Genomic DNA, 25,435 nt, shown 5'->3' with positions numbered 1-25,435 from the left:
TATCTGCCTTATGGCTTGTCTAAGGTGGAATAACTTCAGAGTGAGGGAGAGAGAGACAGGACAGAGGGGACGAGGTAAAGAGGCCCTGACGAGGAGCTGGCAGAGCTGGAAGAAACCCTGACACGTGTCTGTGCCCGTTCCTTTATTTCCTTTTATCTATTGCCACATAACAAACCACCACCAAAACGCAGAGGCTTCAAACAACAGTTTATTTCCATTTCTCATGTTTCTGGGCTCAGCAGGGAAGCATTTCCTTTGGGTCTCTCCTGTGATGGCCTTCAGATGGTAGCAGGAGCTGCAGTCATCCCAAGGCTTAACCAGCCATGCCTGTGTCAGGCGTCCAGGCCCAGACTGTCCCAGCTTGAGGACACCGCCACCCACTCTTGCTATGGGGCTGCTTGGGCTCCCTCACAGCATGGTGGTCTCATAGCAGTGGACTTCTTATACCACAGCAGCTTTCTCCAGATAATGTTTCCAGAGTCCAAGACAGACAGCTGCAAAGCTGTCAATGGGCTGACCCCGAAGTTACACAGTGTTACTTCCATTGACTCTAGTGCTTAAAAGGGCCAGCCCAGATTCAGCGCTGGAAAGACTACACCAGGGCATGAATTCTGCAAGGCGACGTTCAGGGCAGAGAAGTGGGGTGGGGGGTGTATTTTGGGAGAACTAGCTACCAGAGGATTCTTGCTGCGTGGCTGGGGCTGGGGTGGGACACCGCCAGCTGGGGCGGGGGGCAGTGGAGGGGGCCTGGTGGAGGCTGCCTATCAGCTCAACTTCCAGGCAGAGCAGAAGCAGAATGACAATGACAGCCACTTTGCTCACTGATGTAAATGATACCCTCAGACCCTCAGAGAGTAGGGCTATGTGGAACAAACAACCAAGAAACCTCTGTCCTCATCCTGACTCTGGCTCCCTCTGGCTGTGTGTCTCTGGGCAACTCCCTAGACCTCTCTGGGCACTACTTTCCTCATTTTATCTATTTTTTTTAAACAGTTATTTATTTGGGTGTATTGGGTCTTAGTTACGACATGTGGGAACCAGTTCCCTGACCAGGGATCAAACCCAGGCCCCTGCATTGGGAGCACAGAGTCCTAGCCACTGGGCCACCAGGGAAGTCCCCCTCATTTTAAAATTGAGGCAGTTGGATGAAATCACTCAAAGTTTCTGCTCACCTCTGAGTTAAGGAATGTGTGTGTGTGTGTGTGTGTGTGTGTTTATGTATGTGGGCGTGTTTACGTGCATACACTAAGTCACTTCAGTCATGTTTGATTCTTTATGACCCCATGGAATGTAGCCCACCAGGTTCCTCCTCTGTCCATGGGATTCTCCAGGCAAGAATACTGGAGTGGGTTGTCATGCCTCCTCCAGGGGATCTTCCCAATCCAGGGATGGAACCTGAGTCTCTTACATCTCCTGCATTGGCAGGCAGGTTCTTTACCACTGGTGCTACCTGGGAAGCCCCGAGTTAAGGAATAGAACATGTTATATGAGTTCATGACAGAAATCAAGTCTCTCTCTCAAGAGGCAAGGAGACCAGAGCCCCAGGGCCGTTCTCAGAACAGGCATGAAAACTAGAGGTGCCAAGTTAGCAGTCACCAATCTCCCCTCCTTTTTGCAGCAACAAAATCCAGGTGGCTAATTGGTATGTGGTATTCCAGGAGCCCTGCCCATCCCTTCCTGACTGCGCGTGTGTGCCTATGCATATATGTACACACGTGTATACTTGTTTTTGTATGTGCTTGTGGGGATGTAAATGTCAAGCAAGTGTCCCACTACACGTTGTTTCTGCTCAAAGACTGCCAAATGGGTAGTTTATACTGGAAACAGCTCCAGTATTTATGTAACGATGTGTTGCATGGCCTTTTAATTTAGTTCTCATTCCAAATGCATGACACGTCCTTTTGACACCTTGAAGAAATGTTTCTCAGATGGCAAGCTGGGCACTGCCGCTCCAGGCTGCAAAAGGAAAACACACAGCCCTAAAAATTAAAAGTAATTTAGGTCCTCTCAGGAAATGCCTCGCTTCAGGCTACTTGATGTGGTCATTTATTAAGTGACTTAATCAGGAAAGTAACGTAATCTCAGAGTAATTAAGTCCCTTTCTGGGCACTGCTGGATCCTCCCAATGATGAAGGGGGTAAATGCATTCATAGTGGGACTATCAGAAGACAATTGATTCCTAGGGCTGAGGATTGGTTAGCCGTTCCACTAGGGCATCTCTGTTGCCAAGAAATGTACCTTAAATCACTGACTCTGGGGAAACTTCTCTTTGACTGAATTCAAGCAGTTTTTAACATGGTTTCACTTGCCCGACAGTGGGATGAGTTAGAGTTGTAAAATCATAGCCCATTAGGATCTGGGGAATCTCAAAGCTCTCCTGGCCCAAGCTCATCTCATCTTTCTGCCAAGGGAAGAGGAGGAATGGTAGTGTCTGAGGCTGTGTACCCTGTCTCTGCGGATCTGAGACCAGCACTCAGGTCTTCTTTCAAGCAGTTCAGGGTGCTTGGCTACACTAGAGGAGAAAAGGACTCTCAGACTCTGTTGGAATAGCAGAGCGTCCAAATAACCAGATGTGGGACTTCTTGGTGGTCCAGAGGCTGACTCCCTGTTCCCAATACAGGGAGCCCAGGTTTGATCCCTGGTCAGGGAACTAAATCCCACATGCTGCAATTAAAGATCCCGCATGCCACAACAAAAAATCAAAGATCCTGCGTGTTACAACTAAGATCCGGAGCAAACAACAAAGATTAAGATCCTGCATGTTGAAACTAAGATCCAGGGTAACCAAATAAATGAATATTTTAAAAAACATATAAAGAACATCATCTTTAACAACAACAACAACAAAAAAACAATCAGATGTGGCTCCAGTGATGAGCAGGGACAAAAGGGCTCAATGTTCTAGGAGGAGAAACATCCTATGCAAAATGTGAATTGTTAAGTGAATGTTCAGGAGGCAAATTTGTTCAACAATATTTTTGAGGACCTACTATGTGCCAGGAACTACTGTAGAAACCATAAATACAGCCAAGAACACAATCTCTGGCCTAGTGAGGGGAGAGGGGAGGAAGGCAGAGGATATGAGAATGAGTGTTTAAATAAATGGATGGATGAGTAATTATTGGATGGATGGATAATTAGTCAATGGATGGAAGGTTGCTACATTTAGAAAGATGTGTGCCTGCTAAGTTACTTCAGTCATGTCTGACTCTTTGCGACCCTATGGATGTCTGACTCTTTGCGACCCTATGGACTATAGACTGCCAGACTCTTCTGCCCATGGGATTCTCCAGGCAAGAATACTGGAGCAGGTTGCCATACCCTCCTGCAGAGGATCTTCTCAACCCAGAGACTGAACCCGTGTCTCCTGTGTCTCCTGCACTGGCAGGCAGATTCTTTGCCACTAGCACCGCCTGGGAAGCCCCTTTTAGAAAGACAGCAGAGCCATAACTCAGAAATAAGTTAGGGCCTGGATGCAGAAACCTGGAGTCCTGCCCTTCTTTGCAAGCCTGCAACACAACCAGAATCAACTCTCCTGCTCAAAACAACTTCAGTGAATATCCAGTCCTCCCTCCCATACCCTATGCTGCTCCAATATTTGCCTTTCCCTTGAATCCTGGTTAATCTTGCCATAGTGCCCCCACCACCACTAGTCAAACCCCTCGTGCTCTGTGCTCAGGCTGACAGCCCTCCCTAGCACGCCTTCATCTGTGCCTCCTGAGTCTTTGCCAACTCTCTGCTCCTCCACTTAGCACACTCTGCCCCCCCGAGGCCTCTTATCCTGGCCTGCCTGGGCACACACCTAAACTCTTCTGGGAGGTCTGCTGTACCTACTGGGCCTGTCTTATCTCCCCCACCCTCTGCTTCATTATCAGGGCATCACAAATGGGAACTGTCTTCCCCATCAGAGTTCGCAAGAGGGAGCCTGTTGCTGAAGACTTTAGGAATAACATAGACTTTGGACAAAGTAAATGGGAGGCAACCCCACGACAAGTGCCTGCCTTGGCCTCACCCCTAGGAAACTCTGAAACTTGGGCTTTCCCCCTAGAACTGGTTCCGTTAAGCCCCACCCACACCCACACCCACACCCACACCCTCTGCAGTGTTCTCCTGGAAGCAGTCCCTCAGAACCAAAACGGGGTTGAGGCCTACCTAGCTTTCTGGGCAGGGGTTAAGGAATAAGCCTCTTGGACTGTTTTATAACAAAAACTACTCTTCTGGTCTGGCCAGTGACTCAGCATCTTGGATCCCAAATGAAAAAAAAAAAAAAAAAAAAAATCCACTTTCAACCTGGCATGCAGGAAGGGCACAGGGTCCAGCTGACTTTGTGAAGCCACGGTGCCAGGCTCTGCATCCAACCGTTTCAAATCCAGGCTTCTGAAGCTTAAAGGGCTCTGCCAACCTCCTAACCAGTCAGCAATGAGGAAATAGCACCTCCTGTTGGTGGGTTTGACCACCCCATTTTATAGATGGAAAGTTGAGGCCTAAACATACCAAAACTTCTTAAGGTTCCCCAGGTTGTTCCTCTTTCTTCCTGATATCTGGCAAGGCCCTCTCTGAACAAGTGAATGATGAAGAAGTAACTCTTCTTCAAAGCTGCTGCAACTCTGTACTGAAGGGACGATCCCTAAATATACATCAGTTTCACACGGGGCCAGTTTTTGTGTCTGTGGCATCTGGTGAGTAATACACATTCTTTCGCAGAATAATATTTTCTAATACATAAAATACTCATGATTGCAAAGAAAACCAATCATAATGAAGTATAATTATAAAAATAATTTTTAACGTGATACAGTATGTGTGTCTTTATTAACATTTTTTCTTTCTTGGTTGCACTGGATCTTCATTCACTGCTGCTAGGGCTTTCTCTAGTCGCAGGGGGCAGGCCCACTCTGCAATTCACTGGCTTATTGCAGTGGCTGCTCCTGTTGCAAACACAGGATCTAGGCGCAGAGACTTCAGGAGATGCAGCACGCAGACTGAGTAGTTACAGCTCACAGGCTTAGTTGATTCGTGGAACGTGGGATCTTCCTGAACCAAGAATCAAACCCATGTCCCCCCCATTGGCAGGCAGATTCTTATCCACCCTACCACCAGAGAAGTCCTAAAACATTTTAAATTGCAAGATCACTACCATAATTCCAAAGTATTGATGAGCATAAGTATTTCAAGGTCCCTGGCAAAGGAAATGGCAACCCACTCCAGTAGTCTTGCCTGGAGAATCCCATGGACAGAGAAGCCTGGCAGGCTACAGTCCATGGGGTCGCAAAGAGTTGGACACAACTGAAGCAACTTAGCATGCACACACGCACCAACTATGACAGGAAGATATCTGTGGTTTCTGCCAGTGAAGAAGTCGTGGGATTTGCTGTATGACACAGGGAGCTGCACCCAGTGCTCTGTGACAACAGAGAGGGATGGAACGGGGTGGGAGGTGGGAGGGAGGTTCAAGAGGGAGGGGACACATGTATCCCTATGGCTTATTCCTATTGATGTCAGGCAGAAACCAACACAACATTGTAAAGCAATTATCCTTCAATTAAAACGAAATTAATTAAAAAGTCACTGGTATTGCCTAGTACTGCCATTGTTGATGCCTGCATTCTTGGAGGAGTTGCTAAACGTTGGCTAGAGGTTAATCAAAATTAAGATGCAATTTTTTTCCCATCCAAGTTCACAGACACCTTGAATGCTGTCCCCTGGACCCATTAGTTCGAATTTTCACAAACTGACTACTTAAAGGTGGGATCGTAGGCAAAAGTCTGACATCATTGTCCCAAACTTAGTGCTCAGCCCATGTCCACACACTCAAGAAAATCTGTCCTGAACTGAATCAAATACTTCTCAGCCCTCCCACCATGCGCAGGGGAGTGGGTAGCACACTGTGCCTGTTCTTGCCTCTCAAATCGGGGGTGCTTCCTTGTTACTGACACTTGCTTAGTCGCTCCGTCTGTCTGACTCTGCGACCAGGTGGACTGTAGCCTGCCAGGTTCCTCTGTCCATGGGATTCTCCAGGCAACACTGGAGTGGGTTGCCATTCCCTTCTCCAAGGGACTCTTCCTGACCCAGGGATCGAACCTGCATCTCCTGCATGGGCAGGGAGATTCTTTACCACTGAGCCACCAGGGAAGCCCAGGGCTCTTCCTAGAGGGGCTTTATTTTCATTAGAATATGTTTGGAAGCAGCTGAGAGTGTTAGATAACAGGCACCCTGACTGCTGAGGGGGAGACCTTTGCGGCAGGAAATGATCAAGAATAGTTCATCCTTTAAAAAATACCCTCCCTCCGACACCAGCCAGCTCAGGAGACTCGGGAGGGGGCAGTCGGAAATGAATCTCCATTGCAGAAAGAGCCAGCTCTTTCAATGAGACGCTTTCCCTCCTGCCCCCGCCATCGCTGAAATAAAATACCAGTAAGGTGTTTCACTGGCTCGTCCTTGCTTCCCAGCTCAGGTTGCCACTAGGACCCGCCTGGAGGAAGGGCGGAGGGACGGGGGAGGGGAGCGTCCCCTTGCACAGCACTCGATTAACCTGCCTGGCATCCAGGCCGGTCTTCAAATCCCCTTCCTCCTTTTGGTTCCTGCCAAATCGTGGACAGTGTATCAACATTAAGGAACAGGTATATTACTCAGAGTAGTAACACAGGACATAGTGACATGCCCAGGCTGCAAGACTGCAAGCAAACTTTGGTTCAACCTACTCCTCTGCTTGCTTCACTAATTTTACCTTCGGCGCATCGCAAGTACAGCACTTCATCATCTGTAAGATGGGCCTATTGAAAGTATTTACCACATAGGAGTTGTCGGGGAAGTCAATGAAATCTTGCTTGTAAAGCCCTTTGCTTCCTGTCTGCACATAAGAGCATTCAATAAAATATAGCTATTATTGTTGAATTAACAAAAACCTTTTTGGAGCTTATTCTGGGACAAGGCACCTTGTTGGGTGCTGGACTATGTGGGCAAGTGCTACTGGGAGAAATTCTTCAACCCAGTTCACTCTGAACTGCTATGAGGGGGATATTGGTGTGTGAGGAAATTGCCCATATTTACTAAAGGCTGAAAACAGGACTTGCCCTTGATGAGAAGGAGACCTCTTCTCACGTGCTGTGCGATGCAGCGGGTGAGTGCAAGGATTCTTCCACTCTTTTGCTTGTCAGGCTGAGGGCTGCTTTGAAGGGAGAGGAAAGCTTTGTCCTTGACCCCAAAGGGGTGCTATTAATAGAAACTCCAAGGAAGCCCAAGGCCTCCGGGGTTGGCTGTGCCCCAGCAGCCCTTCCCCAGCACACACCACAGATCCAGACCTGAGCTCAGGACAGTGACATCCTGCAACAGAACGCCACCTTTTGTGGGTGTGTGCATATAAGCGTGTCCTTGGAGACAGCACTTGCCTCACATTTCCAATGGGGTCTCTGACCCCCAGAGTTGAGAACCACTGCTCCTCAAATTAGTTTTGTCCCATTCTGCACGATTCTCAGACTACAGTGTGAGCACCAACTCCCTTTCTGCAACATGACTGCATTTGCCATCCATGGCTGTCACTTGATAGGGCCACGTAAAATTGTAGAATTTTATTCTACAAAATATGTAGAATTCCGTATTTTTCTACATATTTTGACTTTTCCCAGAAATCCCACTCTCGCTTTGGAGAGCTGGAGGGATATAGGTGATAAATATAAACCCTTTGAGGCCTTCCTAGCTAAGGTGGGTCATTCATCCAAGCAGTGAGCCCTGTGCTCACCCAATGAGACTTTCCGAGTTCATCACACTCATGCCCCTCTCTCCATCCTAATTCTCCCTGATGTTCAAAGTCCAAATCAAGACAATCTTTTGAAAGAAGCCTTCCTTTTCCAGCCAGTCTTGCAGTATTTCTTCCATCTTGACCTCCTCGCCCCAGTCATACTGATAAGTAGTGGTGTGTGGTCTTGTTATTGCCTACTCCATACAGATTGGTTCTGTTGCCCGACTTGTCTATAAACTTCTAGAAGGCAGAACAGTGTCGCTTTTCTTTTCTCCCCCTCACAGAGCCTCGCACAGAGTTGGACATGGAGTAGAAGCTCTTTTATTAATAATACTCCTTAGATCTGATACTTGAGGAAAAGAAGTATATTTGTTACGTTGACTAGAATGGAATGAGATTGAACTGAACTGAATTGCTGGTCGGCATTTTCAGTATTGATATAGGTGACATTTGACTTTCTGGAAACATCTCAGATTAAATATAAGTTAGGGAAAAAAAAAAAAATCCCAGTAGAAACTATGGACTCCTTAAGCCTGGCCCCATCTCCAGCCACGTGCTAACTATCAACAAAGTTTATAATGCATTGAGTGTACAAATTTTTCTAATTAAGAATGCTTGCTATTTAGAAGGAGAAAAGCTCAGTAACTAAACGTAATTATATTCTCTAGTTTCAACTCCTACCCCTCTATTGAGGTCTCTATCCCCTCAAAACTCCAAATCATGAACCAACTCTCATGGAAGTCTGGTTTGAGGGTGACCTTGAGATATAAACGGAGAGAGAGATGGTCCACATGGTTTCAAGAATTATTTCCTCATGTGAGCATGAATGTGTGTATTCATCATTTCCTATGAGTAAATGTGTGCTCTGTGTGTCGTATGTGTATGTATAGGTATTTGCCTATATATACATTTGTTTACATGTATGTGCACACTCCTGTTTGATTCTTTTTGTGTGTGTGTGTGTGTGTGTAAATTCCTCCACATCCCCTTTGAACAAAGATCCTAAATCAAACTCCAGCTAAGGCTACAAAATATACTGCTGAATAACCTTTGTGGGTTTAATTTAAGCCTCTCCCATGAGGAAATCTCATTTTATAAAATGTTCATGGACTTCACAATCTGAATCTGCTCTCTATGTTTATCTCAACCTCAGTGCTTTTTTCCTGGGTCTGCTCCAGTCCTAGCCCTGGCTCCAGCCATTCCCCTTTTCTTATAACCTCAGCTGAATACAAGGAACACTCACCCACTCCTATTTCACCTTGCATCCACATTACATTATTTGTTTACTCTAAGTATTAAGGTATTATTTGAAATTACATATTTTTGCCTGAATCTTCTATTTAGAAAGTTACAGTGCATATTTTTTGAGGAGGAAATATGTCAGCTGGTAGTACCAATCTACTGAGAATCAAGAGCTCCAATGCCCCTGTAATTATTAATCAGAGGCTGAAAGCAGGAGAGAGGAGGAGGTATGAGCTGCACAGCCATGGGTGGAGATGACTGCCTGCTGGCTTCCTAGCTCATCACAGACCCAACCACAGAAAGACCTGAACTTCTAGGGTCAATGCTGGAGGACTGTGTCCAGCGTGACTGGGAATATGTGTTCAACAGCATGTGATTTCCTGTGCCTAGACACCTCCATGGACATGAACATGTGTGCCTGTGTGTGTGTGTGCGCACGCAGATGCCTAGGCACATGTGTGATGGACAACACCCCATGACCTCTGTTTTCAAACACACCAAAAGAATAGATGCTTTGGGACTTCGGCCTATATAGATTAACTGTGGAGCAGACTCAGCTTATGGAATCTAAAATTGAGAGTCATGTGTAGTAAGAAGTTCAAAAGAGCAACTTCAAGAACCCAGATCGTGCCAGCTCTAATGGGGGGTCTGCCACTGATTTGTAAAGGCGTCACTATACATCCATCTGCTGGGACAGGGTAAAGGGTCTTTGAGATGCTGTACAGGATAGACTGCTGTTACTGCTGCTGCTGCTAAGTCACTTCAGTCGTGTCCGACTCTGTGTGACCCCATAGACGGCAGCCCACCAAGCTCCCCCATCCCTGGGATTCTCCAGGCAAGAACACTGGAGTGGGTTGCCATTTCCTTCTCCAATGCATGAAAGTGAAAAGTGAAAGTGAAGTCGCTCAGTCATATCCGACTCTTAGCGACCCCATGGATTGCAGCCTACCAGGCTCCTCCATCCATGGGCTTTTCCAGGCAAGAGTACTGGAGTGTGGTGCCATTGCCTTCTCCGCAGGATAGACTAGACTTTAAAAAAGAAATGGTATGATGGGAACAGAGGGTAGGGGCTGACTCGGGAAGATATGTTTGTAACTGCAGCCCAATGTCCACTTTGCAAGCTCTTCCTAGGCAGTATTAATTCTGGCCAAATAAACTTGTAACCATATCAAAACTTTACCAAACATGGTAGATGGCAGGCCACCTGTGACCCTGCTTCAGGGTGAGCTCTAGTCTGTCTTCTTTTTCATCTCATGACATGGGCTGGAGCTGCACCTATCTGGGGTACAAGGGCAAAAGAAGAATGAGTCTTGGTGCCACCCTGCCATATTTCTAGAAGCATCTGCTCATCTACTTACATTTCATTTGTCCAAGCCTGTCTCATGGCCAAGCCCAGGATCAATAAGGTATAAGCGGGTGATGATGGGTGTCTACCAGAGAAGTGGAAGAGTGGGTAGAAATCACTCCAGATGGCTGAAATCTTGAGAAAGAATTGGATAACGGAAAATAAGCTAATACATGCAAAGTCTGATTACAAAGGGCCTCCTAAGCCAAGCTAAGGAGTCTACATTTCATCATGAGGTTAATGGGTGCCATTAGAGGAATTTAAACTTGAGAATAGGACAATCATATCTGGACTCTAATTTGGAAGCTCTGGCTGATTTATGATGGATGGAGTGGGGAAGGCACCGCATTGGGGAGTGGGGAGAAGGAGGAAGCAAAGGAACTAATCTGTTTAATGCCTCTATGTAGCAAGCCTTAGACTTGGGTATTCCATTGCAAACCAGAACAGTAGCCCTCCAAGCACTTCATTCTCCCATGGCATGGTTCACAGTCCTGGGGGATTGGGCATGGTGCCATATAGTCCTGTCCAGGCACCCACCCATCCACCCAGCATCCCTGATTGGAGTGGGAATCACTGGACCTAAGATGAGCCTATAAGATTCTGTCTCTCTCTCTCAAGAATTAGGAACAGAGTCAGAGATTTTGGAGTGCCTCCTAAGTGCCCAAAGAGGGAAACACATGAAAAGGTAGGGAAGTATTAAAAGGAGAAGAAACAGAGAAAGCTGCTCTTCCCAGAGAGAACAAAGATCCTCAGACAGAAGTAGAGAAAGGAGACCCTTCTGCCACCCAGAGGGAGAAGTGTTGCCTTGATAGCTATTTTCCAGTTTCTGGTTCCATGCCGCTTAAGGCCAATGGTGTTCCCTGCCCTTCAATCCGTGTGCTCGCCCTGAATTCTTGTAAGAAATTCATTCTTTTGTTTCTTCTGTTGGTCTGAGCAGATTTCTGAGCTTGCACTCAGCCCAGGCACATTGGAGGCCATGAGTACATACCAGAATTTACCAGCCTGGGGCTAAGACTATCGCTGTACAGTTTTCCCTGGTCACAGTGGTCTTCTACCCTGCAGGGGTTTCAGGGAGCAAAGGCCACAAACCCCAGGGTCTGGAGGCTGAAACCTGAGGCAGGCAGAGCTGGCTTCTCCTAGAGCTTAGACCCATCTTCCTGACACCTGCAGGGAATTCTAGCCTGTGAGAGCTGGGAATGCCTGGGGAACCTGAGTTCAGAGAGAAGAAAGGCTTGGGGATAAGAGAGGAGAGTTTGATGAAAAAGCGCTCAGTGAAACAGATCAGAGCATAGACTCTGCAGACAAACAGCCTGGATTCAAGAACTCAGCTCTGCCATAGCTGCTGGACTTCAACTTAACATCTCTGAGCCTCAGTGTCACCACCTACAAAATGGAGCAGGTACTTGTGCCTGGTTTGTGGAGGTGTTTTGAGATGATGTGAGATAGCACAATACTTCCTAATATTACTTTTACTATTGAAAAGGAATTAACGGCAGCAAGGCTTATGGCTTTATGGATTTTGGTCTTAAGAACTGAAATTGCAGAGGCTCCTTACCAGCTGTATGACCTTGGTCAAGTTGCTTAACCTCTGATCTATCTCCTCCTTTGAAAATGCTAATACTACCCAATATATAGGATTATGGTACCCACTCTGCATTAGTATACTGTTTTGTATATAGAAGATACTCTACCCATCAGAGACATTAGAACAGATATTCCTGGCCGTCTCTCTCAAGGAGCATGGGGCTGACAAGGAAGGAGTTAAGAGAGAGGAGGGGAGTTGCTTCGTTTACTCTAGGTCACATATACACAGTCCACACCCACCTATGGAGCTTTCATTGTGAGTTCTGCTTTGCACTCAATGCTGAGAACAAACACAACAGGGGGAGAAGCCTCAGTCTCAACACCAAAGGAACATGCAATGTCACACCCTTATGCAGCTATCTTTTCTTTGAGAATTGTCTTAATGAGAAAACCCTGGGAACGCCATAAGATAATGCAAAATATTATGGCAGCTGAAGTTCTCTTGTTCCTCTCTGAACGGAGACCCAGTCTTTTCACATGCTTAGCTCATTTCCTTTTCCCTAACCCTTGGGAGCAAAGTAAAGGTGTTTGTTACACCTACTTTTTATTCCCCCTAGACTGGGAAACTGACTCCATAACATTGTACAGCTTACCCTTGGTCACACTGTTACTTAGTGGCAGAGGCAGGATTTAACCCAGATAGCCTGACACCAAAGCCCACACTCTTTCCAAGGCTGTCATGGATGGTGAACTGCTGACACCAAGGGAGTTGCACATGTACAAGCTCCTGTCTTTCCAACTGCTCCAGAACCTCCCGTCACACACCTGAGCACTTCCCATGATGCTTAGCCCAGGTCTGGGAAATGAGGGGGGCTTGATGATACTTGTCACCTTGAAATTAAATCTGCCTTTAGACACTTAAGTCAGGTGCTTTCTGAAAGCACACTGAACATATGCAATTGTGTAAACACACCATCCTATCATCCCAATGACAACAGCCTCAATTATTGAGCACCTACTGTCAGCCAGGTGCTCACAAACTTTTATCTCCAGTCTCCAGTGCAACTGTATTCAGTAAGCCAGTGCTGAACGCTTTTTGTGTGCCCACCGGTTTTTATCCTCAAAATAAGGCCCCAAGATTGCGTGACTTACTAAACTGGTGAGTCTGGACCAAGGACCCAGGCCTGTATGCTGCCAAAGCCCATGCATGTCCTATGCCCCACCCAGCCTACCTTCCCCATATGAGAGCATTTATTAACAGTGCAACTGTATTAGAATGGGTGGAACAAAGATGGTAATTTCCAGAGGGCCAACCACAACTGTCATCCCAAAACAGAATGCAACAGTGCTACCAGAGGACACCTATTACAGACTGACATTGACCTGGTCCTTCTGCAGTGGTCTCGTGCACCAGTTTCCCTGAGTTACGTGACGTCCCTGGTAGGGCTATATCTTGTTTCTACCTACTTTATTAAAGCATTTTCACAGAGCTATGCATAAATTAATTAGCACACATTCTTCTAAAAGAAACAGCCCCTGGATTTTAGCCTTAATTCACAGAGACAACAAAATACAGTATTGGATTTCCAAGTTAAGAACAATCTTGGCTTTTTCCAGGTTCCCTTTTCAAAGGCATACTTACTGGAAAGCCCTGTGTGGCTGCCTTCAATGGCGGGGTGGGAGTGCCCTCTGGCCCAGGCATAGCTACCCAAGTCAGGAGAGCCAAGCGCAGTCACCAGCCAGGGGAAAGGGGTATCACTGATGAGTGGGGCTGATGCATTGTAATTAATGGTAATAAAAATAGATACTGCAGGAGAGAGAAGTGCCAAGCCAGGAATCCCTACTCTCGGATAGAATTTCTCACAGGTAATGGAAAGAAGAAAGAAAGGGGAAAAAAAGTCACTTCTTACAGGAAACCTGATCTACACGTTGCCTACAGAGGATTTTTGTAAAGTAACTAAGGAAATGCAACTAAAGAAGCAGCCCCACAAAAATGAGAATAGCTCAACTTGGAAAACTCTCCTGCAGCCCAAGGGAGCCTGGTACTGCTACAGGCAGTTAGATCTCGAATTGCTAAGAGCAGAGCGTTAGGTCTGTCGCTTCTAGGTAGCCCTTTGGAGGCTACAGCACCCAGGACTTCTGGCTGGAGAACGCCATGAGTCTTCCCCTGCAAAGAAAGGAGGGAAAGAAGCAGGCTGGAAGCAAAGCACGGGAGGAAAGAGGAAGAAGAGAGCCATTTTCTTATTGGCCTGGTACTTCCCAGTTGTTGCTGACAGTCTAATCCCATTGGTCATTCCGTTCGAACATCTCCTGGACGCCTACTGTGTGCCAGGCAGATCCAGAGTCTCCAGGGGGCACATGCGACGGTGAAAAGCCAGTGACGGTCCCTCAAGGATCATGGGAGCAATCCCTGGCAAATAAGTGTGCCCTGGGACGGGTGTGTGTCTGTCTTCGAGGGAGCGCGCTGCACGGACGCGCCCCACATCTCGTGCCCTCTCTGCCCGCGCGACCAGCCGGTTAGTGCCGGGGTTGGTGAGCAGGAAGGAACCGGCGGCCCTCCCCCGGCACCTCTCCGGCTTGGCTAGAGGCCTACGGGAAACCGCGCACCGACCCACCGACCGGGACTCTGGGACCTCCCGCGTGGGGGCGCTCGCAGGCAGACCCGGAGGAAAGGCAGGGCCGGGTGCGCGGGCCCTCCGCGATTCCGCGGGAGAAAGCTGGCGGCGGACTTCCGCGGCTTCTTAACCCGAAGCCGAGAGCCTGGCCCCCTCACCTGGATGCCCAACGCTCCGCGCCCCGCAACTCCCTCCCAGGCAAAGGGTCCCGCTGTCCCCTGCCAGCCTGGAAGGGAGCGCTGCGCGGGTAGGAAGGGCTCCGGAACCGAGCCGGGACCGCGGGCGGGGACGGAAAACCCCGAGCCGGGCCGAGCGTCGTAGGCAGGCGGGCTGCGCCCGGGACCTGGGAACCCATCTCAAGTCCCACTCGACCCTGGCGCCACCCCGGGCCAATTCCCCGGGTTTGCCGGCCTCCAGTCCAGCCCCGAGCCCTAAATTCTCGCTCTTTTCGTTTGAGCAAAATACCCTGTGAGCCCGCGGCCTCCAAACCGTTTGCTCGAGAGGGCGCTCCAGGCCGCCGCGTGGGTCCGGAGCAAAAGGAAGGCAGGGCGGAGGGGCAGCGGCGGCCCCCGAGGGATCCTGTTGCTCCGGCCCTGGGAGCCCGGGGCCGTGCCAGCCACGTGCGGTGCAGGCGACGCCACGATTCGCGCTGTTTCACGAGAGCGGCCACCCGGAGCCCAGTGCCCTGCATCCGCACCCGGGCTCGGGGCGCAGCGGGAACCGTCTTCAAAAAAGGAGAATTCCTGCGAGCGGAATTCCCGGGCCCTGACGTGCCCCAAACGTCGGCCAAAACAGAAAATAGTGGGGTGCAGCGGGGCGTGGAGGGGGTTTGGTTGCAGAGGGCAGGCGGAGGCGAGACGATGAGAGCCCGCTTTCAACGAAACGAGAGCGAAGCCCAAGCAGGACGCCAGGTCTGGGCGAGCGTGCGCGGGAACGGGGCTCTGCCGCCGCGGCCCGCCCACCTCTGCTTCCGCAACCCCAACCCCAGCCCCGACGCCCCAGAGATTCAGAACCGCCGGGAAGGCCTGAGGCGGGCGGCGCAAGGGCCCCTGTCTGCCCAGCGGATTTCTGCAGTCTGTATAGGCTGGAGAAATAAAGAGAAAAGTTCTGGTCCTCTGGTTTGGTAACGAACCCCTGCCCCCTTCTCTGCTGGTCGTTGGAAATAGCCAGCTAGCATTTCCTTCACCTTAGCACCCCCTTCCTTCCGAAAAGTGAGGGGAGCCGTTGGGAGGCTGGTTCCTCTGTTTTCTCCCTTTCTCTGAAAGTCCCTGGAGTGGGTCATGTGCCACCTCTGGGATGGGAAATGGGTGCCATCTGTGGGTGCCCAGCCCCAGACTGTCCCTGACCAAGAGTCAGGGCAGGGGCATTTGGTCAGTGTGGGTTCATTAAAGAACACCCATCCATGCCTGCTGCTGCCTTCCAGAAAGTCTATCCCAGGGGCCTCCCAACCTACTTGGAGGTGAAAGAGACATTTCAGTAAGACCCAAATTTCCAGAGGTCTACAAAAGTTTTCTCCTCCGCAGCCATGGAGCTTCTCCGATTTGTGCAGAACTCTCAAGTGTGTCTTAGAGGAGGAACAGACTGCATATTTCATAGATTCCTTGGATTGGTTGGAGGGGGTGGCAGGGGAGGTAGACCCAAGGCATCTGGCACCCTCAGGCTCTCCAGTGGCTGCTCTGAGCACTGGAACCTGGGGCTGAGATTGCCTTAGGGTCAGGCTGGCATCTATCAAGTCCTGGAAGACCCAAACACCTGCCAGTTGCTCTATCCTGTGGGGCAAAGGCTGACAGGGAGGGATGCAGAGTGTAAAGAGGCCCTAGCTGACCTCAGGAGCCTTTTTTAGGGCAGGCAGTCAGGTGCCGCTGTTAGCAATAGGTTTTAGCCCAGACCTGCTAGAACTAGTTTCCTACAAATATGGAGAAAGGGAGAGTGGCATAAGGACATATATGCATGCATTGGGTAATGGTGATACAGGATTTCTGTGCTTACTCTTTTCATATAACACACACTGTATTGTCCAAGATGGCAGGTGCCATGGGTGTACTCCTGGCAGGTCTGACTCTTGGGCTCAGCACCCAGAGGCCACAAAGAGAGCAACACTAGAAAGGATAGTAAGTCTGAAGCTCCAGAAAATCTGCCTTAGCTGAATATGGGCAGGACCCAGTCCCAAAAGAAGTTCAATCTTGCAGCTCCAAGGGGCCACAGAGGGGCATATTCCCAGTAGAAGCTGTGGTTGAGGATGCAGTTTACCCACCTTTTCAAGGTTGGTATTCTGAGACTCACTCCAGCAACAGGGACCTTAACGATCACAAAGACCTCACCTAATAGTGGAGAGAATGAGGTGGAACAGACTGTAAAGTGGCCCAGAGTCTCATGCCAGGAAGTTATTGCCCAGTCCCACTCGCCTGCACCAGACCAGGGTGCTCCCCACAGCTACAGCCTGATCGTGCGGTGGCCATAGCTGGGACCTGCCTACCTGTGGCTGAGAAAGGGGTCTTGGAAAGAGTAGGTTGACCTTTCTTGGGACCAGTAAGGTGGTCCCAGGTCTGAACCTCACTGCAGCCAGGGATATGTATTTCCCCATGTTTTCCAGAGTCCTCTAAGCCCGACTCTGAGGTGAACTCTGTGTGGCAGCGCACAAGACTCTGGATAAAGTGGCCTGGACACAGCAGGGCTCCTCCCAGCAGACAGATACAGGCTCTGAACATGCCACCTGAACTTTTGCAGGGAGCTGTTCCTACCACTGGTTTGGAACATACTTTGATAACCCTGTGGTCTCAATACACCTGGACAAGCCCCCAGAGGCAAAAGTCCTAGGGAGACTTGGGTTCCACTCGTTCATCCTTGCAAGTCCCCCAGAGGACTGCTAGAACGCTAGAGCAGGGAACTTTGGGAAATGTTGCTAAGGGTTAGACGAATAAATAGGTGCCTTGCTCAAAAACACCACGCAAAGTCAAAACCTGAACCGGGGGTTCTGGACCCCCACCCCCATTCCAGTGTTCCTAACACCAACTTCCGAGTAAATTTAAAGGGGTAGGAACCGAGAAACGTGACCTAGACACAGACTGCACAGTCCTAAACTGAATGCCGAGCCCAGGCTGTTTTGGCCTGGGTCCTGGCACTGGGAGCCAGCGAGACTCCAGCCTTCAGGCGAAGCGGAGGTGGAAAGGACTACTCAATGAAGGATCTAACCCCGGGGCTTTTCAAAACCGTAGAAACAGCTACAACACCCCCCTCTTCCACTCCGGCTCTCCCATCTACTCGCCTGCCCTTCTCGCAGAGAACCAGCAGCACGTGTTTACATATGCGCCCTGACAAAGAAGTAAAAAAGGCAAGATTCCCTTTTTAAGCCCTTCATTCCGGAGCTCAGCGACCCGGTTCTCATGTTGGAGTTGGCCAGAGCCGAGTCGGAGTAGAGAGGCCAGAAGAGGAGGGGGGGAATCTTGCCTCCACTCGGTCCTCCCCGACCACCCACAGGGGAAGCGCCACGAATTCAAGATTCCCTGCCCTCGCCTTCCCGTGGGCAGACCACCGGCTCTGCCCACCGGAGTTAACTTCCGTAGAGGCCGCACGGAAGTGCCGGGCGCATTTCGGGAGGTGGGACCCGTGGGGTTAAGTCTGTGTCCCCGCCCAGCGAGAAGCAGAGAGCGCTCAGCCGGGCGGTACCGGCCGCGGGGCAGCCGGCCCGGTTAGGAGACGAAGGAAAGGCGGGATCCTCCAAGAAGTAGATTGTCAGGCGTCTGCCTGTGGCCACTGCCAAATTTCCCCCACTTCTCTTTCTTACTCCCTCCCCCTTTCCCTAGCAGACCGGTCGGGTCCCGAGCTCCTAGGATGGGGGTGGAGCACTGTCAGCAGGAAAAGTCAAATCTTTGAGGGGCGCCCGAGAGCATCCAAACTCTTCCACTCCACTGGTCGGCTCCTGGGCACAATCCACCCGGCAAACAGCTGCCCCAGGAGCGGCGCGATGACCCAGGGGGCATCCGGAGAGGCCTTGCGAAAAGCTGCCCTAACTTTCTTCCCCATCGTGGCTCCCTCCGCCCCTCTCCTTCTTCCCGGCACCCCCTTAAACAGTCCTCCGCCTTCTCTTCTCCCCTCTTCCCTCCCCACCATGGTCCTCCCCTTTTCTTCTCCGCGCGTCTCCTCTCCGCCCCCCCCCCCACCCCGATCCAGCACCTTCCTTGCTCTTTGGGCGTCCGCCCCGTCAATCACCGCCGCCGCCAGCCCCAGCCCGGCCCTCACCTCCTCCCAGGCTTTTGGAGAGCCTCCGGCTCCTGTCTTGGGCCGCCCTCCGCTCTGCGCGGAGCCGGGCGATCTGTCAGCGGAGCCGGCCGGGGGGAGCCGCCTGGCCCGCCGGGGCTCAGGTTACCAGTGACTGACAGCGTCTCCATGGCGAATAATTTGACTCCGACTATTGTCTGGCGCGGGCAGGCCCCGGGTCAGATAACCAGACCAATCAGGGCTCGGGCCGCAGCGCCTCATGCCCGCTTAGAATAATATTATTAAAAAAGCAGCGAGCAAGCTAGACGGGAGGGAGAGAGCGAGAAGCGAACGAGGGAGCGGCGGGCGGGAGGGCGGGAGGGCGCGGAGCATGCGGAGCCGCGCCGCGGGCGGCCCCCGGGCTTGGACGAGGGCGCTGGCTAGGCGCGCGGCCGGCGGGGGCGTGGAGCGGCGCGGGATCCACGGCCTGCGCGGGGACGTACTGCAGTGACTCCGAGTTCGCCGGGAGCCAGAGCCAGGCCAGGGGCCCCAGTCCGCCTCTTGGCTCAGGACGGTCCGGCGGGGAGGCGCCCATGCCGGACCGCGCGGCGCGCTGAGGGCGCGCGGGCGGGCGCGGGAGCAGCCGGCACCATGTCCATGCTACCCACCTTCGGCTTCACGCAGGAGCAAGTGGCGTGCGTGTGCGAGGTGCTGCAGCAGGGCGGCAACATCGAGCGGCTGGGCCGCTTCCTGTGGTCGCTGCCCGCTTGCGAGCACCTCCACAAGAATGAAAGCGTGCTCAAGGCCAAGGCGGTGGTGGCCTTCCACCGCGGCAACTTCCGCGAGCTCTACAAGATCCTGGAGAGCCACCAGTTCTCGCCGCACAACCACGCCAAGCTGCAGCAACTGTGGCTCAAGGCACACTACATCGAGGCGGAGAAGCTGCGCGGCCGGCCCCTGGGCGCGGTGGGCAAATACCGCGTGCGCCGCAAGTTTCCACTGCCGCGCTCCATCTGGGACGGCGAGGAGACCAGCTACTGCTTCAAGGAGAAGAGTCGCAGCGTGCTGCGCGAGTGGTACGCTCACAACCCCTACCCCTCACCCCGCGAGAAGCGCGAGCTGGCAGAGGCCACGGGGCTCACCACCACGCAGGTCAGCAACTGGTTCAAGAACCGGCGGCAGCGCGACCGGGCAGCCGAGGCCAAGGAAAGGTACGAGTAAGTAGAGCTTCCACACCAGCTTCCCCAGGGCTCGAGGGAGAGGGGGTCCCGGGATGTCTGCTCAGCCCCCGGAGAGGTCTGAACTGGGCCCCTGGTCCCAGCCAGGGCCCTGCTGCGGCCTGATCTAACCCGGACTGCTCTTTCGGGAGACCAGAAGATCAGAAATTTGTCTAAAGCGGGCAAAGCAATCGGAAAGTCGTCAACTAATTCCCCGGTCTCTTGTGCGCAAACGTGGAGAAGCAGCGAGCCTCGGGGTCAAGGCAAGACAGTAGGCCTGGATTCCAGGCAAGGGGGGCGGGTACCGCAGGCAGAGCCTGAGAGTTCTCTGAAGATCGGAGGGCTGAGAGGTTTGGCGAGGACTATCGGGGTTGCGGGTTTTAAGACTGCGTGTGAGAATTCACCAGCTCTTCCTGGAACTTTCCGTCTGCCTCACTCAGCAGCACCAGGCTGTGTGATTAGGGGTCAGGACTGGGATTGGAACTTACCTGATACAACCTGGATGTAGAGGGGCCTAGAAGAATTTTCCTTGTCTGGATAAGGGGGTTGATAGGGAAAGCGTTTTATCCCGCATTGAAAGGACCAAGAGGCAAAAGGCTTGGGGAGGAAGTGTCAGCTCCCGGAGAGAAGAAAAACACATGTCCCCTTTTCTGCCTTGTTGGACCCAGCAGTCTTGGATTGCCAAGCCTTTAGCTCCTCTCTCCTTAGGCTCTACCCTCTCTGGCGGGTAGGTCGGTAGGTCTAGGGTGAGCTGAGAGCAACAGAAGGGCTGGGAGTCACCCGTCCTCAGGGAAACCTGGACTTCCTAAACTAGCCTTGCCGTTGACAATGAGGCCCCTGTGGCTTTGGTCTCTCAGAACCCCAGATCTGGAGGAGGAGATGGGAGAGAAACTGTGGGAACAGACTCCAACCTGAGTGCAACAGCAGAACAAGACACCTGGGGTCTGTGGTACTGGGTGTGTGCAGCCCAGAGTGAAGGGCGGGGGTCAGACTGGGGGTGCTGAACAGTGTAATCTGAGGTGGGGAGGAGGCTTCCAGCTGACCCTGGTCTCTAAGACCATGAGGGTGGGGTATCCACAGTTGTAAGGATTCAGCTCCCAGCCCTGTGGAAAGTCCTCTTCCAGGAAAACAGAAAAGGCCCTGGAAAGCCAGTACAGAGAGAATTTACCTAAGAATTCAGATTTCCAAATTTGGGTGAGGGGCAGTTGGTGAAAGACCCTGCAGGAGGGGGGGTTCTCCCTGTGGAGATCCCCCTCGATCCAGACTGGCATGTATCCAGAATCCTGAAGAACTAAGTGCACAGGCCAGGCCTCAGGTGAAGGCAGAAGAGTTTCTCAGTTTCTAGTATGGTTGGAGAATCTAGGCCAGGATTAGCAACCGTCTTCCCTCTCTCTTCTCTCAAAAGTCACCCTCCACATGTCCAGCCTCAGGCCCCAGCTGAAGCTTCCTCTGGGAGCTGGGAAAAGGGCATCTTTGCCCTGGGAAAGGGCACCTTTGCACCCTTCTGGCCTGGTTCCATAGGCCCCTCAGGGAAAACTCTAACGCGGCCCGACAGTTTGGAACTAGAGGGAAAAGACCCTTAGCTCTGGAAACCTGTCCCTCCGACAGAGATTTCCCTCGAGCAGAGGAAAGCAAAGGGAGGTGAGGACCTGTGAGATTTCTCAATCTCAAGTCCTCAAGTGGACCCTCAGCCTAGAATCTAGGGTTCCTGACTCTCCTGGTACCAGTTCTCCGCAACAAACCCTGGCTTTGTGTTCAGCCAGGAGTGATCTGAAAATCCAGGCACCTTCTCTTCCTCCCTGTCCCTCTCGGTGACAACTCCATGAACCCTGCTCGCCTGCCCCTCTGCTCTGGAAAAGAAATATTAGCCACTCAGTGGGGGCAGGCAGGGAGGGCAGGCACACGGAGAGCAGAAAGGTATTCCTGAGATTAAGAGCTGGAGAGGTGGGGAGACAGAAATGATACAGGGAGAAAGTACAGAGAAAGAAATCGGGTCTGGAGAGACTAAGAGAACCAGAGCCCAGACCTGGAAGAGAAAATGGTAGAAACCGAAAACACCCGCAGGCTGCGCGCGGCGGCTCTCGCTCCCGGCGACACTGAGCCGAGCGGCCTCGGTTTCCCCGCTGACCCCGCTGCTTTGCTCCTGCTCTTGCAGGGAGAACAGCGAGAACTCCAACTCTAACAGCCACAACCCGCTGGCGGCGTCGCTGAACGGCAGCGGCAAGTCGGTGCTAGGCAGCTCGGAGGACGAGAAGACGCCGTCGGGGACGCCAGACCACTCGTCGTCCAGCCCCGCGCTGCTGCTCAGCCCGCCGCCGCCCCCGGGGCTCCCGTCCCTGCATAGCCTGGGCCACCCTCCGGGCCCCAGCGCCGTGCCCGTGCCCGTGCCGGGCGGAGGCGGCGCGGACCCTCTGCAGCACCACCACGGCCTGCAGGACTCCATCCTCAACCCCATGTCGGCCAACCTCGTGGACCTGGGGTCCTAGAGCCCCTCCTGCCTCGACGCGCTTGCCTTCTGGCCTGGGCGCTGGGGACCCAAGAGGGACCGTGTCCGAAGGGCGGCCCGCGCCGGCGGCCCCACCAGGTACTGAAAGGCCCGCGCGCTGAAAGGGCAAGAACTGCCGGCCCGGCCCGGGTAGCACGGATGGCTCTCTGGTTTAGTCTTTGTTCGGGATTTTTTTTTTTTTTTTTTCCCAACAAGTTGCTTTGAAGGTCCTTTGGAGGCCGGACCGGGTCTTGAACCAGGGAAGGGAATAAATTATACACCATTCTCCTACTCTTTCTCTCTTTCCCTGCCTTCTCCTCCCCTCTCTTCTCTCTCTTCCTTTGCCTTCCTTGCTCATTCGTTCTTCCTCTTCCTTCCCCTTCTTTCTCTTTACTTCTTTCCCCTTTTGTACTGTCTGTTTCCTCTGTGCCTCTTACTTGCCACCTCTTACTAGATTTCTGTTACTCATGTCTGTTTTTCTGTCTCCTCTCCGCCAGCCTCTTGCGCCTCGCAAGCTGTACCCCTCAGTGTTTCTCCTTATGCCTGACCATCTATATGCCCTCCACCTATTCCTCACTTTCCTAGGCTGGGAGTGGGCGGGGAAAGAGCAAAGAAAAAACAGGGCCTTTGAACCTGGGCTTTCTCCAGAGGCCCTTCCCCAAGGTGTCAGCTTTGTACCCAGTAACTTAAGTGAAGGAGAACGGGCCAAGGAGCAGAAGCCCCTGCACGCCCCCTTGCCTCCAGCCCCTCTGTTTTGGTGAGGCCCCGCTATGCTCTCTTATTCCTCCCCGGACAGTGGCCACCCAGCTCCAAGCGGAGCGTGCCTCCGGAGCTGCGGACTTGCCATCTCCCTGTTATGCCCTCATGTGAATGTTCTTCGGGAAATATTTCTGCTTTTATTTTATAATAAAATTAGAAATCATAAATATAAATATGGATATATACCATGAGGCCTGCCAGCCGGACGTGCAGCTGTGTCTGATTTCCCTACAGGGACTCAACACCCCGGGTGGACCGTTCTGGGCAGCCATGCCCGGTAAGTCCTGGAAACTGGGAGATGCCTTCCCACATACACAACCTATATCAATAGCTAAGTGAAGGGACTGAATACTCTGAAACTTCCTGCCCCAAAGCCCTCTGTCCCTTTTCTTGTCCCTGAAGCTCCCCTCAGGAGTGAGGAGAGGGCAGCTCCTCTTGGGGACTCCTCTGCCCCCGCCAGCCCAGCAGTGTCCTCAACCGACTCTTTCTTCACCTGGGAATGGGGGTAGGAAATGAGGGGCTGTGTGCGGAAAGTGGGTACATGTGTTTGAAGCTGCCAAGGCTGGGGAACAAGTTGGGCCGTGGAGTTTTCCTAAAGGGCAGACTCCTTAGTGGTGAAAGCAATGCCCAGAACCAGGTGGAAGGCACTGGGCAGATTCGCTGGACGAAAGGGCAGCCGCTGATCCAGCCGTGAAGCCGGGATCAGGCGTGTGGCCTTGGAGCAAAGGTCTCCATACTTCGAAATCTTTTGTTTTGTGGTGGAGACGAAGGTGCTTGGGGAGGAGGGGAGTCCTGGAGACTGGACAAGCCCAGCTCTTGGAACGCGTGTTCTGAAAGGGAACAAGCAGATGCCAGGACTTGGCTGGTCAGATCCAGGAGTCCTTGCCATGTGTGGTGCCTCTGCGGCCATAAATTAACCTGCACTGCCCCCTCCCTTCTCGGGGATCCAGCTTCCCCGCGCCCCATTCAGCGACACGTCTAAGCCGGTCCTGGCAGATCTGAAGCAGGGGAACTCCTCGCCAGGGAAGTTGTGGCTTTTTCGTGTCAGGTCTTGGGGGGCTGTTGGAACGATACACTTGGCTCCTCTGTGAACAGGACACTTCTAACTAGATCTGGTGGCCCTGGGTGAGAAGGGATGGAGAGGATGAAGCGTTCTTGCGACCCGTGATCCTGGAGCTCGGACTTACTTCTCTGACACTTGACTCTGGTGAACTTACCACTAGAGGAGAACCCTTTTGCGCCGACTTTCTAAATACCAAGGATCTTTCCCAGTAGAGACCCTTACAATTCCGGCAGCTGGGCATCTACTTTGGAGCGGGAGGCTTTGCCCCAGACTTCGTTCTGTGCAGGCGTGGGGGTCAGGTTTTACCCAGCAGGGTGAGATCACATCAAGCACCCAAAGTTCCCTGAACCCCATGAGGAAGTCCAGCCCTGGTAGCTCCTGTGGCCTCTCCTGGAGGCTGTGCTCTCTGCCGCCGAAAACTCAGATTTTCCTCGGTGGAAGTGGCCCCACCCTCACTGCCTGGCAGGGTGTAGAGCTGAGGATCCAGAGAGGCTCGAGGGATCGAGAAGCTGTCTTGGGTCAGCCAGCAGGTCGATGATTACTTCTGGAAGGGAGGAAAGACAGTAGTCCCTGGAGCCTGAATCACCCCTATTGCCCCCCATTTTCACGCTCACAATCACAGACAAACACACTCTACACCAGCTTTCACAAGGACACATACATATTTAGAATTCAATTCACTGTGCCATGCACTGTGGTTAGCACAAAAACACTCACCCACTCACACTTGGTGGCTACACAAGGAAATCCATCACACAAAACTCCATCACACATATAGTTCACATGCACACAAACAGAAACAAACACACACAGAAACACACAGACACATGTCCTCAGGTGAAACACTCTGCGGCACAGATGTAAGTAGTGAGGTACCTACACAAACAAGCCCTTCCCTCACGGATGTATTCATGCACTCGAACACAAACCTCTGCTTCTCCCCAGGAATCTGCATATCCACCCCCATAGCCAGTGACCTTGCCAGCAGCCAGTCCCAGCACATTGACCTGCTGGGGCCAGAACACAGCCCTGAAGCACAGCTGGCCAGGAAAGCCTAGGCTGCAGGAGCTGTGGCCCGAAGAAAGAGATGATGCTAACCCTTCATCTCTGCAGATGGTCAGGGCTCCCAGCTGCAGCACCCTCTCTCCCCAGACCCAGATGGGATCCATGGAGTTAGCTGGGAGCTCTGATTTGGCCAGTAGGGGGCGGGGTGCCTGTCCTGGAGCTTTATTCAGGCTTAGTGGTGCTAC

General features: G+C 52.0%; 1 protein-coding gene and 1 long non-coding RNA gene across 3 annotated transcripts; one reads left to right on the top strand and one right to left on the bottom strand.

The window, feature by feature from the left end:
• Window positions 1-1,843: 1,843 nt before the first annotated feature.
• On the bottom strand, window positions 1,844-18,861 carry LOC129622384 (uncharacterized). The gene is made up of 4 exons (XR_008699943.1): window positions 18,638-18,861; window positions 10,339-10,460; window positions 10,161-10,259; window positions 1,844-1,956 (listed from the first exon to the last, which is right to left on the bottom strand). It is a non-coding gene; the product is annotated as an uncharacterized LOC129622384 (long non-coding RNA).
• Window positions 18,862-19,050: 189 nt separating this feature from the next.
• On the top strand, window positions 19,051-23,316 carry SIX2 (SIX homeobox 2). 2 transcript variants are annotated; one of them, XM_055539087.1, is made up of 2 exons: window positions 19,051-19,872; window positions 22,034-23,316. In XM_055539087.1, the coding sequence occupies exons 1-2, from the start codon at window positions 19,313-19,315 to the stop codon at window positions 22,362-22,364; spliced, it is 891 nt and encodes a 296-aa protein (XP_055395062.1). In that variant the 5' UTR covers window positions 19,051-19,312; the 3' UTR covers window positions 22,365-23,316. The 2 variants fall into 2 exon arrangements, with proteins under 2 accessions (XP_055395062.1, XP_055395061.1); XM_055539086.1 differs by having other exon boundaries at window positions 19,051-19,878.
• Window positions 23,317-25,435: the final 2,119 nt, after the last annotated feature.

The sequence above is a fragment of the Bubalus kerabau genome, chromosome 11 (assembly GCF_029407905.1).
Source record: "Bubalus kerabau isolate K-KA32 ecotype Philippines breed swamp buffalo chromosome 11, PCC_UOA_SB_1v2, whole genome shotgun sequence".
Lineage (NCBI taxonomy): Eukaryota > Metazoa > Chordata > Mammalia > Artiodactyla > Bovidae > Bubalus > Bubalus kerabau.
Note: the sequence above shows the minus strand (reverse complement) of the source record. Positions and strands in the feature narration are given on the sequence as shown.